Genomic DNA, 16,530 nt, shown 5'->3' on the forward strand with positions numbered 1-16,530 from the left:
TTGAACCTTTCACCTGTACATAGCGCACCACCAGGGGATGGTGAGTCGCCCTGTGGTCGCATGTCGCTCCAAGAAGTACCCCGCACCCCCTGGAGCTCCCAGAGCTCAATATATGCATCATACACAACCCTCATAAGAGGTTCTCTCAACGACACCAAGTCGTTCTCGGAAAGTCAAGAATTTGACCTTTCCCAGGGGCTTCGTCAAAATGTCAGTGACCTGTTCATCTGTCTCGATATGTTGGAGCCTTATTGCTCCCCACTGCACCATATCCCAGATATAGTGGTACCTGATATCGATGTGCTTGAAGCGATCATGAAATATGGGATTCTCTGATAAACAAATCCCGCTCTGGTTGTCACACAGGATCACGGTGGTATCCAATGTGAATCCAAACAGCTCACTGAAGAGCTTCTGCAACCAGACCGCTTCACAAGAGGCCATACTAGCAGCAATGTATTCTGCCTCAGCAGTGCTCAAAGCCATCGACTTTTGCTTCCTGCTCATCCAGGATATTGAGGTAGATCCCAAAGAGAAACAACACCTGGAAGTGCTCTTTCGATCCACCACATTGTCGGCCCAAACAACATCGGTATATCCATGTAGTCTCACATCTTCGGCAGTGTGTCTCAAACTATGTGTGATTGTGCCACAAAGATATCTCGACAAATTCTTGGCACCAATCCAATGTGTGTGGTGAGGCTCAATGATATGTTGACTGCAAAGCATATATCCGGACAGGAGTTCACCAAGAACATCAATGCTCCGATGAGTTGACGATACTCGGTAGCATTTCGTAAAATAGGTCCAGCAGCACTACTGCTTAACTTCTTGAAGTCAAGCTCCATTAGGGTAGTCACGGGCTTGCAGTCCACCATACCGAATCTCTCCAATATCTTCACCACATATTTTCCTTGAGATAGGAAAATCTCCCCTGGTTTCTGCCAGACTTCCAGTCCTAGAAAATAGTTAATCAGTCCTAGGTCCTTCATCTCAAACTCGAAAGCCAACTCCCTCTTACATTTGTGAATGAGAGGGTCTGCACCTGTTAGAAAGAGGTCGTCAACGTACAACACCAATATGAGAGGTTTGTCATCTTCAACCTTAAATTAAAGGTTAGGGTCGGCTTCACTCCTAGTGAATCCCAGCTTCATCAGGTAGCTATCGATCCTCTCATACCACGCCCGAGGTGCTTGCTTCAGCCCATAAAGGGCTTTATTCAACCTCCACACATGAGATTCCCGATCATGAATCTCAAATCCTTCGGGTTGTTCCACATAGACTTCCTTTTTTATCGAACCATTCAAGAACGTGGTCTTGACATCCATCTGATGTAGGTTCCATCCTTGCGAAGCAACAAGGGTTATGATCGAGCAGATGGTGGTATGTCGGGCAATAGGTGCAAATATCTCGTCATAGTCTATACCTTCCTTCTGAGAGAAGCCACGAGCGAGAAAACGAGCCTTATACTTTTCAACACTTCCATCAATGGCATGCTTTATCTTGTAAAAGCCATTTTGAAGTGACAACTGCTTTGGTCTGGGGACCATAGCCCAGACATCCTTTTTCATGATGGACTCATATTCCTCAGTCATAACATCCTTCCATACTTGATGCTTGACAACTTCTGCAAATGATGAAGGCTTATTTTGGATGATCGTGCTCATGATGGTCAAGTATCCCTGATACCTGGCCGACTTCTTACTTTCCCGAAAAGTCCTTCTGTGTGCAATGTGTCCTTCAGCATCATCAAGTGTCCCCCTAAGCCATGAAGGCCTCTTCCTAGAAGAGGAAGGTTCTTGCAGAGGGGGATCGATAGGATCCAAAGGTTCTTCCACATCGTTTCAGTTCCCTAGTGTCAACTTCTTTAGATCCCCTTTGCGTAGGAAGATTGTCAACTTTCCTAAGAGCCATATCTTCGTCAAAGGTGACATCATGGCTAATCTCGATTTCCCTTTGACCAGCCACATAGATTCTATAGCCCTTAGTATTTTTGCTATAGCCCACGAAGATTCCTTTCTTTCCAGATGCACCCAATTTATTTCTTTTCTCCTTCGGCATATGAAAATATACAGGACTTCCAAAAATTCTAAAATGAGATACGTCAAGTTTCTTACCAGTGAACATCTCTTCGGGAGTCTTGGAACCCAATGCTTGATGAGGGCATCGATTTTGCACATATACGACGGTATTCACAGCTTCAGCCCATAAAAACTTCGAAAGTCTTTGCTCATGGATCATAGCACAGACAACTTCCACAATCATATGATTCTTCCTTTCCGCCACAGCATTTTGCTCAAGAATATATGGTGTTGTATTCTCCCTCTTAATGCCAGCCTCTTTGCAAGTCATGGAACTCATTGGATTCATACTCAGTCCCATTATCAGTCCTTAAGATCTTGATCTTTTTTTCGGTTTGATTCTCGATCAAAGCTTTGAAGTGACGAAACCAAGTGAAAACTTCATCCTTGTTTTTCAAGAAGTATATCCAAGTCTTGCAAGAATAATCATCTGTAAAAGTGAGGTAATATAAATATCCTCCAAAGGAGTTTACAGGCATCAAACCAAATATATCTAAGTGAACCAACTGCAATATATCAGAGGTCTTGCTTTGGCTTGAGGGGAATGGTCCCCTTTTGAGCTTCCCTTTAGCACATCCAGGACATAAACCTTGTTGCTCTACTCGGAACTCGAGCATCCCTGTCACCATTTGTCTTGCATTGGGTAGAGCTTTATAATGAAGGTGAGAAAACCGTTGATGCCACAGTTCGGACTGAAGTGATGTGTCACAAGACATGACACCCAGCGGACTTCCTCCAACCTAATATAATGAATCGACTCGAAACCCAAGAGTGAAAGCTTCTTTAAAATTCTTTTTCCATACACGTACCTTGCCATCGATGAAGGTCACCTTCTAGCCTTTGTCTTACATTGCCAAAATGGACACCAGGTTCTTTTTGAGATCAGGTACATATAGGACTTCTTGCAGAGTGACATTCCCTACGCCTTTTAGGGGATATTTTGTGTTGTCCCCAAGAACAATTTCCAAGTTGGTCTCCTTCTCTATCAGATTAGAGAGAGCTTCTTCGTAACCAGTGAAGTGCCTTGAGGCATCACTATCAATAAGCCAATTTCCCAGCGAGTCTGGGGGAGCAGTAGTAGAGAGGGTCGCTGGTAGACAATATTCATCTTGCTTATTGTTAACAACATTAGATTCATACCTGGAGTTTCTTGCCTTCTTGAAGGGTTGTCCTCTTCTTTGATTTCCGACATTTCTTTTACCTCTGCCATTGGACCTGCCATTCCTTTGATTGCCTTGAGAGTGATTTTGATCATCGTCATGGTGTGGGTCCCTTTTATCAGGGCACTCCCTCGCATAGTGGCCCATTTTGTTGCAATTGTAACATCGTCTTTTTCTTCCACCCTTCGGTCCAGCCTTTCCTTTGGATTTAGCCCCAAAATTGTTTCCTCTTTTAACATGAGAAGAAAAGGCAGAGGGATTGCCTTTAAGTGCGAGCATTTCTTGCTCTTCCATCCTTGTTTCTTCTTGAATACATCTAGTCATCAATTCCTCAAATCCTGGGATGACATTATTGTTGAGAAGAGTAGTCCTAAATATATACCATTCAGGTGGTAGTCCACCAAGAGTTGTGATAGTCCTTTCCCTGTCAAGAACTATTTCCCCAATAGATAGGAGATCATTCTTGATCTCGGTGATCCTTAAGAAATATGCTTGCATACTCTCATCTTTGCCCTTCTTAATTTCCTTCAGCTTATTTCTAAGGAACAAAACTTGATTTGCATCATTAACTTTAAATAAACTCACCAGTCTATCGTAGATTTCCTTGGAGATGGCAGCTCAGAAACATAGGCCACTAGGCGTTTGTCAATAGAGTCTCAGATGATCTTCTTTGCTTTGACTTCTCCCTTGGTCCACTTGCTTCTGGCAAGATATTGCCTCTCACATGGTCCAACACTTCCTGATCTTCTAAAGTCAGATCGAGAGACATCTTCCATCCGTGATAGTCAAACTTCTCATGGAGCTTGTCTTCGGCAAGGAAGAGTGTTGAGGACCCCATGAAGCTTTTAGGATAGCCTTGCCAACCTTCGATGATTGCTCTTGCTTGGGCTTTGTCTTCACCTCAGCTCCGATACCATGTTAAATTATGGTATGTTCTATGCTTAGAGCAGTTTACTTCTTTTCTTCTTATTAGCCACTGATTAGCAATCACATATACATTAAGTAAAGTGTAGATAGAACATTAAACGATCAACAGAAAACAAGCCAAGACAAGTGACACAAGATGTGGCTTCTAACCAGGGACAAACCCCAATGCGAGGAAACCCTTTTGATCAAATCTTCCTTTATCTTCAATAGTCAGCAAAGAGAAATAGTACAAAATCATAATTCTGTAATTTTATATCAGTAACAGCAAACCCTAGATCAGCGAAGTCAAACTTGGTCAAACGAGATGAAATTGACCTCCAATATGCTTGGTCAATTTCCCAGTCAACTAGTCCATGAACAGCCTGAAGAAGCAGACCTTAAACATCCCCAAAAACACAGTCAAACTGTTGTTGACTGAAGTCAACCTGCTGCCATAAACTAGGGCAGTCAACGGGTCGAACCAGAGGTCAGATTGTCTCGATTTGCATGCCAAAATCTGCAATTTGCCTACGAGAGGTAGCCACACCAAAACCACACTCTTCTAAGGTCAACGCTGGTCAAAGAGACCTACAGCAACTTCTGCATCCTCCTTTCTGCATCTTCCTTGCCCTACTGTGTCCTCCTCCTTCCCACGTGTGAGATGCTCCTTGTGTAACCCAAAGCTAAGGAGAGGGAGAGAAGAATGAGTGAGATGAGATGAGTTGATAATGAATCAACCTCACTTGTACTTATATGATTTGTTGGGCATGTGTGCCACACATTTAAGTGCTGGCCGACCTTGATAATTTGTCAAGTAAATACAAATAAATTCATATCTCCATAAATACTTATCGAAATCGGATGATCTTTAGATCAATCCTACACCTCTTGACAAGAGGAACCTAGGAAAAATATCAGTTGCCATAAATAAGGTGACCCACATGGAGTTTGGCCCTAGTTGCCAATTTTAACAACTTAAATAACATAAACAATATTAAGTCAAGAAGACTTCACTCAATCTATCTTGCATAAGCATCCTAGGACTTAGTTTACGTTAATAATTTTATCTCCAAGCATAAGCTTGGTTGATAGACTCCTAGGGCAACCCTTTTCCAATTAGCTTGAGGGATTCAACCCTTCTTAATGGTTAACATAGTGACCTTACAGCTGTCAGAGCCACAAGTCTTTGCAACGCCGAAGGCATTGGGTGGTTTGAATACATGGGGAGGTATCGTTAATCAGGCCACTGTCTGCTTCCTGTCGGCTTTCGTTTCACAACCTACTCTGAAGATTGTTTCTCAAAACAATTAAGGGAGAGTTTCAACTTAGACTAGACATTTAAGCTAAAAATAACCAACATCCTTGTATCACATCTAGCTATTAGGAATTGCATATCATATAGGATAGTCTATCATATTAAGCAGTGGGTGTCCATCTGGTTACATGGTCTAAATTTATAATAAGTAAGAATTGTGACTCCATAAGGCACTGGTCTCATAGTTAAAATCTAATCTAATCATTAATCATGCTAAATTCTACCGAGTAGCTAGGCCACTAATCCGTGTCTCCCAAGCAAGTTGGTTCCCAACTTGTTTTCCTTCACCTCATTCCATAGGGACTACCCCCCATAGTTTGTTGTTGGGAGACAGCTAGAACGAAGTGGGCGGGGATCAGAGTGATAGCCCCCTGCCCTAAGCGGTTGTCGCGGTGCCTGTCAATCCAAGCGACAACAGGACCAACAGAGAAGAAGAGAGGAAGTAGGGCTTTGTTTGTTGTTTTTATGTAGGGAAATTGAGTCCATCAATTCAGCGTTAAGCACTTTTTGTTATCATCCACATTCTTCACTCCCAAGCCCCCACACTTAAGTTTCATAAAGTCTCAAATTTCATAATTTTCCATTTCTCATTTCCACACCATGTCTGAACAGGGAAGGAATGTCAATGTTCAATCATGAATGTCAATTTAAGAATGGTGGATTCTGTTAGTTTTTGTAGTATCGGATGTGTTCTAGCCTTGAAGTTTTGTGGAAATGCTAGAATGCATGAGATCTCCAAAACCCAGAAATTGTTTCAGGAAATTCCACCTAGAAATGACTTAATTAGATTACTAGTCAGTGTTTTAAATATTTCCTAAGTCTAAACTTAGGCAATATGACTGGTTAATCAGAATTACTTAAGTTAAGGTGTGAATGTTCTAGAAACTCACGGGGATCGACTTCAAGTTAAGCCTAGCCATTGATTAAGATCTAATCTTGGTCGTTGAAGTCTCAACAGAGGATTATAAGAAGAAGTTAATGGGGCTTGGAGAAATCACTTGAGCAGTTCGATTTCATGAGCAGATCAATTTCTAGAGTAGCGGCAGTTAGTTGTTGGGAAGAGAGCCAGTGAGATCGAAGCAGTGAGAGAGGGGCAGGGACAGAGAAGTTGGAGGAAAGATTCAAGTTCTAGTGAGTGCATTTGCAAAGAGGCAGAGAAGCCACAATGAAGCTGACACAAAGTTGCGCAGTAGCCTCTAGAGGCAAAGTCAATTTGATGAGGAAGATTGACGTTTTCAGTTCCAGAGGCCGAGAAGGAGTCCCAGAGTGCTGGAGAAGCTTCTTTCTCGTCGGCAGAAGGCAGAAACACTTCATCAAAATCCAGCAGAAGGCAAGGCGTCCAACCAGGTACGCAAAGCAGTGCAGAGGCTGACACAGTGCCTCAGAAGGCAGAAATTCTGAAGTGAAGTGGTGCCGGGAAATTGCCTGTGGGGTCAGGAAAATTCCTCTTCAGATTTTTGCCAATTTTTCTTTGTAGGATTGCGAGTTTCGGCATTCAGTGGTTCTTGGATTATTTCACTGTTGCATAATAATAAAACCCTCAGCCGCTGCACCGGTTTTCCCAAGTTGGGTTTTTCCAGGACATTGGTCCAAAAATTACTGTCATTTTATGTGTCTGTGCTAGTATTTCTTCCAGCATTATTTCTTCCGCAGTTTTATTTGTGTCAGTTGCAGTGTGATTGATTCAGTGTTTGTTGCAGAAAACAGTAAATAAATTGTTAAAAATTAATTTAACAATTAGGAGAGTTATTTCAAGTTGCTGCAATAAGATTTGGGTTTCCAAATTTTCACAGATTCCAATCTTAAATGATTTGAATCTAAACCATTCCTGCTTTACATTAATTCAGTTCAGTTTTTTCATACGTTAATTTCCCTTTTGACAAATTTCAGTCTTTGTTGGACATTATTGCAACCTCCTGATGTGGCCCTTATGTATAGCCTCCTCACACAAATCCTTGCGATAAGCATTAGTTTGCGATTTGGTGATTACGTTTAAATTGAAAATTATTGCACTCAAGTCTTAAAATTTAACTTGAGAAAAACAAAATATAAAGGGTCAACAAGATGCAATAATTACTGTCTAGTTAAATCTTCAAAATATACAATTTTCCAGCTTTGTAACATATGTCAATGACTGACTTGAAATAGAGATTGTGCTAAGTACAGAATCTACTCTTCTTCATACAGACAGACAAGAATAATCATACTTAAGCCTCTATTCAACCAGATAAATAACATACAGGTAAGTCAGGTACGTCAGCTGGCCAATCTGAGGTGATATGGTCCCTGAAAAGCTCATGTTGGTCAAAGTGCTGCATGCCATAGTGAATGTTTTAGTGATCCGAATATATTGAATACATTGCTACTTAAAAACTAAGTCCAATTTTATTGTTCATATCCACTTAATCCATGCTCAAGAATTTATGTTGACAATCACAGTCCTCATCTACATCTTCGAATGCAGACATGAAAATTCAAAGAAACATGAGAGAACCAAAACCAGTAGCACCAATTTTCTATTAAATCTGTAACAAAAACTAAATCATTTGCAGTCTCATGTTTTCAGAGGAAGAGATATAGCAGGAACTCACACAGTCGCAACATGACCATTAACACAACTGACATGGGACCAGCTGCTGCATGGATCCACTAAATCAACATTCCAATCACTAAGTGAATTATTGGTATCATTCAACGACTGTTTGAATGCATTTAATGCCTCACCTGGTACACCAACAAAATTGTGAGTCAAAAGAAACTTTTAACTGAATCCAGCAAGCATGACAAGAGACTTTTCTACTTCAGTCAACTGACCATCTACATTGGAAAAGCAATCAATAAGCATGGTACTCAAATTTCCCTTCTAACACCAGAGATAAGGAATAGTATTTATTAATCAATTTCTTGACTCACATTAACATACAAATAAGAGGAACTAGAACCCATTCTAAGGGGATACGTAGACACTTTAAATATTTCCAATACAACAAAATCCTGGTTAGAAAATGGCGTATAGAATATTATCACCATGAGTAAGAAGGAACCTGTTAGTAAACTCATATTTGAATTATAAAGTATGACAAAGTAACACCTATAATTTATTTCAGGACTAATATGATTAACCACACTTGCACCAAACTTTACACTACCACTCTTGATATGCTCCTATCTGCTTTTTGCAGAAGGGTCATTCCAAACCTACGAGACAAGCAAGATTCAGAAGATAAGATAATTTTATTAATGTCCAACAAGTGACCACAAAAATAGGTCAATGGTAATGAAGAGTACAACTTGTATGAGTACAATGTGGGAGTGCAAGCACATCTCCTAGAAAATGTTGAAATAATACATGGAAAGAAAACTACATAAAAATAGCATTGCAACACACGTATAAAACCATAACAAGGGACAGTGATAAAAAAATGCTGAGTATGTCTCCCAAGTCTGATGGATAAGGGTGAAGTGGACACGATCTTCATGACTGCTTTGGTGAAACCAAATAAGCACAGGTCTAAAAATCGCAAAACATGGAGTTATAACTCACTTTTGTGGTTTGAAAGATGAATAAGTTCTTCCACAAAATAAAAATAAAAAAATTCACAGCCTATAAATAGTCAGAAATGTTTGGCCAGTGTTTTGTATCTATTTTGATATTGTCCAAAGAAAAAAATTATTTTTGACTGTTTGTCCATCACTGCGAGTCCAACTCCTCTTCCTGCATTATGTCTTCTCCCAAGATCATCGCTTCTGAAATCTACCCCGTTTGTAGACATGCTGCTCTCATTAAGCCCTATCTGATATGATCCTCTCTCAAATGATTATCTGAATCCATTTTCTTCACATTTGCATGTTTAACAGCTGAATATGAAAATGCAAATATATATTTTGCTATAAATTATGAAAATAGTCTTCATTATTGGACTTTATTCTGTTCAATCCATAGTAAATTTTTATCTGTTCTGTCAACTTCATGATTTAATGCATATAGGATATTAGACACTCTTTTTAACACTATTTGACATATGTTTATATTTTGTTTCATGCTTTTATTACTTTTTGCCTTATTATAGTTGAGTCTTGAGAGGAAGTACAAAAGAATACCTTCAGCATTTGATGCACCAGTTGACCATACAATTGACAAAAGCACAAGCACTACAAGACACTTCATTTTTTGTAGATATGATTCTCAATGTCCTCTCTGCAAAGAATGAAAGCACACAATCGTCAGATCTAGACCTCCCAGCTGCAATTGACTCTCTTGATGTTTTAAAACCTATCACTCTAAAACAATAGATCCTTATAGCATCAGAATCACAAGTTATAATTCTTGTGCTTCACCTAATATCATAAAAAAGATTCCTGAACTAGTGCTTCAGCTCATTTTTAAAAAGACTGAATGACCTAACACGAAATCATTCACAACTGTTTAGTTAAGCTTCAACAAAAAATAGCTCCATTATAAAAATATTTGGCAAATAACACTTGACCATTGATTTCACAAATTAAATTGCACAACCATTGGAATGCAAATTCCAATTAAATGCCGAGCAACATCTTATCTCAAAAACTACATAGAACTTGAAAATCTTAGAGACCTGTTATAAACAAGAAATTACCCTCATGAAGGATGCATGGCTTTACCCACCATCCTTAAACAAGAATTATCTTAACACTCATATAGAGCCTGATCACGCTAGTATATACTAATCATGGATGTCAAAAAAATACTGTTGCACCAAAATCCGATAGGCAATACCATACACATGCAAAGGCATCTCTAGGAGCTTTGAGAAAAGAACAAAACAACACTTCCATGGTAAGGACTAACAATTTACGCAAAAGCTGATAACCTGGAAAACTCTAGTGCGTCAAGCTAAAATAAATGGGAATTGAAGCATTAATGTGTCAGTCACATCAAAAAATGCAAGTATATAGGATAGTCAGAGAATCGAACTCAAAATTGATCGCTTTGATGCAGCATTCTTTTTTTATATGTGCCAGATGCATGGATGCACACTCATATGAAATTGATCTACACATGAGGCTTTTAGTACATAAGTTATACTTTTCTATAGAAAAAGGTACATTGAAGCAAAGAGAACAGGAAAATTGCATAAAATAATAAAACAAAACATTTTTCGTTGTATTTGAAAGAGTGGGTATGCTTATTTAACAATTTTTCCTAAATGAGAGATTACAAAAGCTGTCACCATGTATCAAGGAAGAAGTTGTTTTTATAGGATAAGCACTTTAACTCTTATATATTTCCCCTAAATACAGAATCAGAGAGGCTCATTGACATGTGCAAGGAGGATCTTGCCACAGAGTTTGAGATAAAAGATATTGGACCGATGCAATATTTCTTGGCATTAGAGGTATGGCAGAAGATAGGGAAAATCTTTCTTGGACAGGGAAAGCATGCAGTGGAAATCCTGAAGAGATACGGGATGGAGAATTGCAAACTGATGTCAACTCCCATGGTTACCAACTGGAAAAAGATCAATGAATCAAAGTCAGAGTTGGTATATCCCACAATCTATCATCAATTGATTGGATCCCTCATGTATTTGGTCAACACCAGACCAGATATTTGCTTTGCAGTGAACACATTCAGCCAATTCATGGTTGAACCCAGGAGAGTTAATTGTGTGGTTGTGAAGCATGTGTTCAGGGACCTGTGGGGCACAGTAGAGTATGGATTACAGTATGTGAAAGGAGATGAAGTCAAGCTGATAGAAAAAGCACTTCCTAGTGCTATTTCAGTTTGGGATCAGTAGTATCTTGGTATAGCAGGAAATAGAAATCGGTTGCACTGAGCACTGCGAAAACAGAGTATATGGCTGCCAATTTGGCCACATGTAAAGCCATTTGGCTTCATAAGTTACTTGTCAGTTTATTTGGTCAGGAGATGGATCATGGAACCAACTGTGATACACTGATAATCAAAGTTGCATCAAGCTTTCGGAAAATCCAGTGTTTCATGATCAATCGAAACATCTTGAGATCAGATACCACTTCATACATGACTGCATTCAGAAAGGCTCCGTCAAACATAGTACATTCCTACAGATGAGCAAGTAGCACACATCCTCAGAAAGGAACTCGTGAAAGGTAACTTTATTTACTTCAGAGATAAGTTGGGGGTGATCCAAAATACCTTCCTTGCTAAGAGGGAGTGTTAAAATTGCAGCAAGGACAAGCATTTATATGTTGGCCAAGTGTCATAGCACATAGAAGTCGTCCTATTTAATTAATCAACTCAGACTTGACTATTTTAATAAAGTGACTCTCATTAAAAAGTACGTCAATTAATTATTTCTGCTGACTTGAGGGAATAATAATTTTTAATAATTATTTAATGAGAGAAAAAGAGCTTGGAGTTGAGTGTCACATCATAGAGTGTTTAGTTCACTTGAGAGATAGAAAGGAGTTAACTCTAAGAAATGTTGGCTGGAATTATCTCCAAGAAAATCAGTTAACTAGAAGCAAGCGAGAGTTCACTTAGGAGGACTGAACTCATGCATGGTGAGAATCCCAAGGAAGGCGCACACTAAGAGAAATGCATGGAGCTAATTCCAAGGTGAGTTGAATAAAAAGGCGGTCAGTTTTGGCACGAATTAAAAGAGAGGAAAGGAGAGTTGGTGTTACAGGTTTCAAGGAAAAACGCAGATAAAGTACAGCACAAAATTCCAGGTGTTGTTTTGGCATTTCTTCCTAGACATTTTCAGCAGAGTTTTGGCTCAGAATTCAAGGACAGATTGTTATTAACAGCAGAATTTTGCAGGAGATTCAAGGTGATTTTGGGGGCTTTTATGCTCAGAAATCAAGGCTGCTTATGCATGGAAATTGAGGGAAAAAAATTATATGTTCTCGTCATTCAAATTTATCTCCCTCTCTCTAACTATGTAAGAAAAACAATCTTGCTGGTTTTTCCCTTCAGGGTTTCCAGGGTATACACTGTCATTTTTGTGTGTGGTACTGTTAAATTTTTTATTTTCGACTGCAAATCTGCTTAAAGGTTCTATGTATTTAATTTTTAAGTACATGCATGTGTGAACACTTACTGAAAATTAAATCAGCTGCAAAACCTTCAAGAAATTAACACAAATTCCGTAAAGGTCTACACTACCTTGATAGAGGTCGCTAATGGTCAACCCTTTTAGGTGCTTCCAACCTCAAGGGAAGTGACAATTCCAAGGTCAACCCCTCAATAAATAGGTGTTAGTGTAAATATATGATAGTGGATATGGAAAGGTTTCATGGCCAAGTGCCATGGTCAAAGGGACCATCTAATGGAGTGTACACATCTTGATTTTATGAATATAAAAGGAGGGAGCCATCGTCGAGGCATGAGTTACCCAGCTCAACCTGCTTTTTCCACCCCTCTTGTGTGTCTTTTACTTCTTGATAATGCTTTGTATTATCGCATATAGCTCAAGGGTTAGAGCTTGCTCTTTATGATGTAGCATTCTTACTACCCCTTAAGATGAGACAGTTCATCACTCATCACGTTTTGAACATGCAAGGGCTACTTTTGATGTAAAGGAGCATCATGTGCTCAAGAACCAAGTGATGGTTAATGATGTGGATAGAGCTCATGCTAGGCTTTTGCCCATGCGCTAACTTATGTCCCTAGCCATCTTTTGCAAAAAACAAAAAAAAATCTTTTGTTGTGGCCATGATATGCTTTTTCATTCTTTTAGCTACAACAAACTCCAGGGCAATGTTTTCTGGCACTACTCAAGGAGTGTGGACATGTGGGTGCCAAATCCCAAAGAACCAATGACAAGTTAGACCCAAAGAATGGATGTGGTATATGGCACTTGTAATGTGGCATGGAAAGTGTCAAGTATGGTGTAGGGGATAATGAACACGCTACCTCAATCCATGTTTTCCAAGTAGTGCCCCATACTATAAGCCTAAGGCCTCAAGGGAGTCCCATTGGACTAGGGCTAAAGATTAATTCCCTAGTAAGGTGGGAGAACAAAATTACAGTCAATATTGATCAATATTCAAGATCAGCCCACTAAATGCCCAAAGCAAACAAGCATAAGCACCCGATAGCAAAATGATCAAACTACCTTTTAAATAGTTGTCCACCATCATCCAAGTGGTAATGTCGGATGGGGAGAGGCATATGGCTGATGCAAATGGCGGAGGAATATGGAAAATATCATCAAATAGTGGTTGTCAAGGTTTGTTGGTTAGTCCATAGTCAAATGCAAGAGAAAAGTTTTCACCTATGGGGATACCCATTTTGGTGGGTCACATCTGGCTCCAACTCAGGGACATGAGCTCACCATGGAGTCCATGATCCATATGCTCAAACGGGGAGTTCATGAGAACTCCAACAATCCCTGGGCTCGCAGACCTATAACCTGAATATCCAAGTCAACTTGTTTGGGAGCATGTGCTCTTGGTGTAGGTTATCACCTTTGTTTTATATCATGATAAAAATCCATATAGAAAATAAAATCTATCTTAAGGCAAATTAATCTATAATGAAACACAAAAATATGAAGATGCAAGATTTAGAATGCTCACACAAGATGCAACTAACTACCTACATCACCTAAGTATAATCATATAACCAATGTAGCCAATGTATCATTAGATCTATATCATACCTATTACCCCTATGATTAATCATGAGATAGAGCAAGAAAACATCACAATCATCTATATCATAACACTCATATTTTGCATCATACAAATGGAAGGTGAGAAAATAAAATATCAATGAATCAATTTCGCTACCATGAGAAGGGGAAGAGGATGAAAAATAGGAACACAACTTTTGCTTACTCATGGCAATCCTTTCTTGCAACCTGAATATAGAGTAATTTACCTTTTAGCTTAGATCCTTTCTTCAGCCTTCATACAAATTGTGCCAATTCGGATTCAACATTGGAGTCATCACTACTGACATTCCTTTCTTTCCCCTTTTTTGATTTTGAGGCCTTGAATGTTGCATCTTTGGAACTTGGGCAACCTTTTCTCATCTCATAGGCAATGAGGATTCCATGGAGTTCATCCATCTTGAGAGTATGCCTCTGCGGCTTCCTCTGTCTATGCCACGTCATCCTTTTATCACAATCGCTACTTTCGGAGGTTCGCACATAACATAGTTGATTCCCAACTATTGACCGGAGTGGATGCGATATGGTGTTAAATAGTTATTAAGAAGTTTGTCGGGTCCATACCCTTATCGCAATCACCGGATCGACATTCCTTTGAACATTGTGATTACCGCGGATGCGACATTTGATTTAGCCATGCTATAATGGTGTAGTCAGGTGCGCAATTATATCGCAATTGGCGGATTTTAATGTGGCAAAAACTTCAACAAGGCTTGCGATATTGCGACAGACGCGATATTACAATAGGGCATGTTATAACGTCGCAGCAGGTCCGCATACATATCGCAATCAGTGGTTCGGGGGTGACAACCCTTTATAACTTGCGCTATGAGAGTTCTGATAGGTGGATGCAATATAACAATACATCATATTGTAATGGTCCCGTGGGTATATATATATATATATATATATATATATCGCAATTTCATATTTTAATGTGGCAAGGCTTAAAGCCGGAATACAAGGATACATATGAAATACACTGAAAACCCCGCTCCGAAACACTTAGCTGGACTTCAACTATTTATACACCCGGACATATATATCGTCGGGTCCGCACATGCACATTTTCCGATGTTTGCCTTTTTCGGATCAATCCTCCACCGTAGATCTTACCATCCCATCCGACGGTTGATATTACACCCGACCAACAAAGTTGCTCGGTGATCTTGCACCGTAGATCAAAATGCATTTGATCCAACGCTCGACAATGATATCGGGTGAGCTACATGCACGAGGATTACCCGCCCGATAAGGCGGTTTCCTCTCTCCTTCTCCTACCACGCGTCAGTCGATGAATGGTATCGGGTGATCAGCCCTAAATACCACTTACAGCCTTGAGTCTGCCCGAAAACCACTGTCACTATTTCAAACCTGCTTTTTGGAATATAACCACGTGCATTCACTCTTCATCCGTATTCTTGATTTCTGCCTATATTATATACTCCTCCGCTCTTTTGGCTCCTCTGTTGACTTCTTTGGATCCCGATATGGCTCCTCCTCAATCTCCCGCTCTTACACTTACTTGGATTTCCTGTGGCTTTCAATACCGTTGTTTATGCTTCTCCGCTACATGTTCCTCTTTGTTTCTTCCGTTGAACTTCCTTTGGATTTTCTTTGACTGCTCCTGTTTTGAGTTTCCAATGAGCTCTTCCGATGGTTTCCTATGTCTTTCCAATGGCTTCCCATCATTGTTTACTCATCCAAAATATTGCCATATTGACATCAATGACAAGCTAGGTCAACACACTCAAGATGCGGACACCCCCATCAGTTGGTCGCTTTGACCCTCCATTACCATCATTACTATTCACTGACACCTATCAATTGAAGGGTGAACAAAGGAAATGTTACTTCCCCTTAGGGGTTGGAAGCACCTAATAGGGTTGGCCCTTGGCCACCCCTACCTAGGAAGAAAACATCTTTGGGAGATCAAGGTCCTAATTTTGGAAAAGGATTCTTGTTTGAAATATAAAATTTCCATTAACATTCAATTTTGGTTCACTTAGATGAATTATTGATCTTCATCCCTAATGATTGGTTGCTTTCAATAGAACCCATGTTGTTCTTGTCAAGTGGTTCAACATCCTAGGCCTTAGGCACCTACTCCACAAGTACTGAAGCCCTTTAGAAGAGTATATTGGCACAAACAATTGAAGCATTGAGACTCGAGAGCCTCTTAGCAGCAACATCAAATGACACATGTCCTAGACCACCTCCAATACCCTGGACGTTGTTTGACTTTGACACACATTTGAGAATTCTTCACGATGACACAACTAGACCTAGCATGCCCCCAAGCTAGCCTTGACACACCTTGATGGGCAACAGTTGATTTGGAGCCTAAATGTGGTTGGTCCCACACTGAGAGACCAGGGAGGGCTTGTCGCACCAAAGGAACCCCTAATGTTGGAGCAGAGCAAGCCTCA

At 39.9% G+C, this 16,530-nt stretch overlaps 1 protein-coding gene across 1 annotated transcript in view; it reads right to left on the reverse strand.

The window, feature by feature from the left end:
• LOC149256865 (LRR receptor kinase SERK2-like) overlaps positions 1–16,530 on the reverse strand; it is a 167,019-nt gene that overhangs the window by 129,213 nt on the left and 21,276 nt on the right. The window contains exons 2-4 of the mRNA XM_089455493.1: positions 9,564–9,660; positions 8,054–8,186; positions 7,703–7,774 (exon numbers count right to left, since the gene is read on the reverse strand). Of these exons, the coding sequence (XP_089311619.1) occupies positions 7,703–7,774; positions 8,054–8,186; positions 9,564–9,630 (272 nt within the window). The 5' untranslated portion in view covers positions 9,631–9,660. The remainder of the gene's footprint in view (positions 1–7,702; positions 7,775–8,053; positions 8,187–9,563; positions 9,661–16,530) is intronic.

The sequence above is a fragment of the Pinus tabuliformis genome, chromosome 7 (assembly GCF_031772625.1).
Source record: "Pinus tabuliformis cultivar Carrire ecotype Pingquan chromosome 7, CPIR1, whole genome shotgun sequence".
NCBI classification, from domain to species: Eukaryota; Viridiplantae; Streptophyta; class Pinopsida; order Pinales; family Pinaceae; genus Pinus; species Pinus tabuliformis.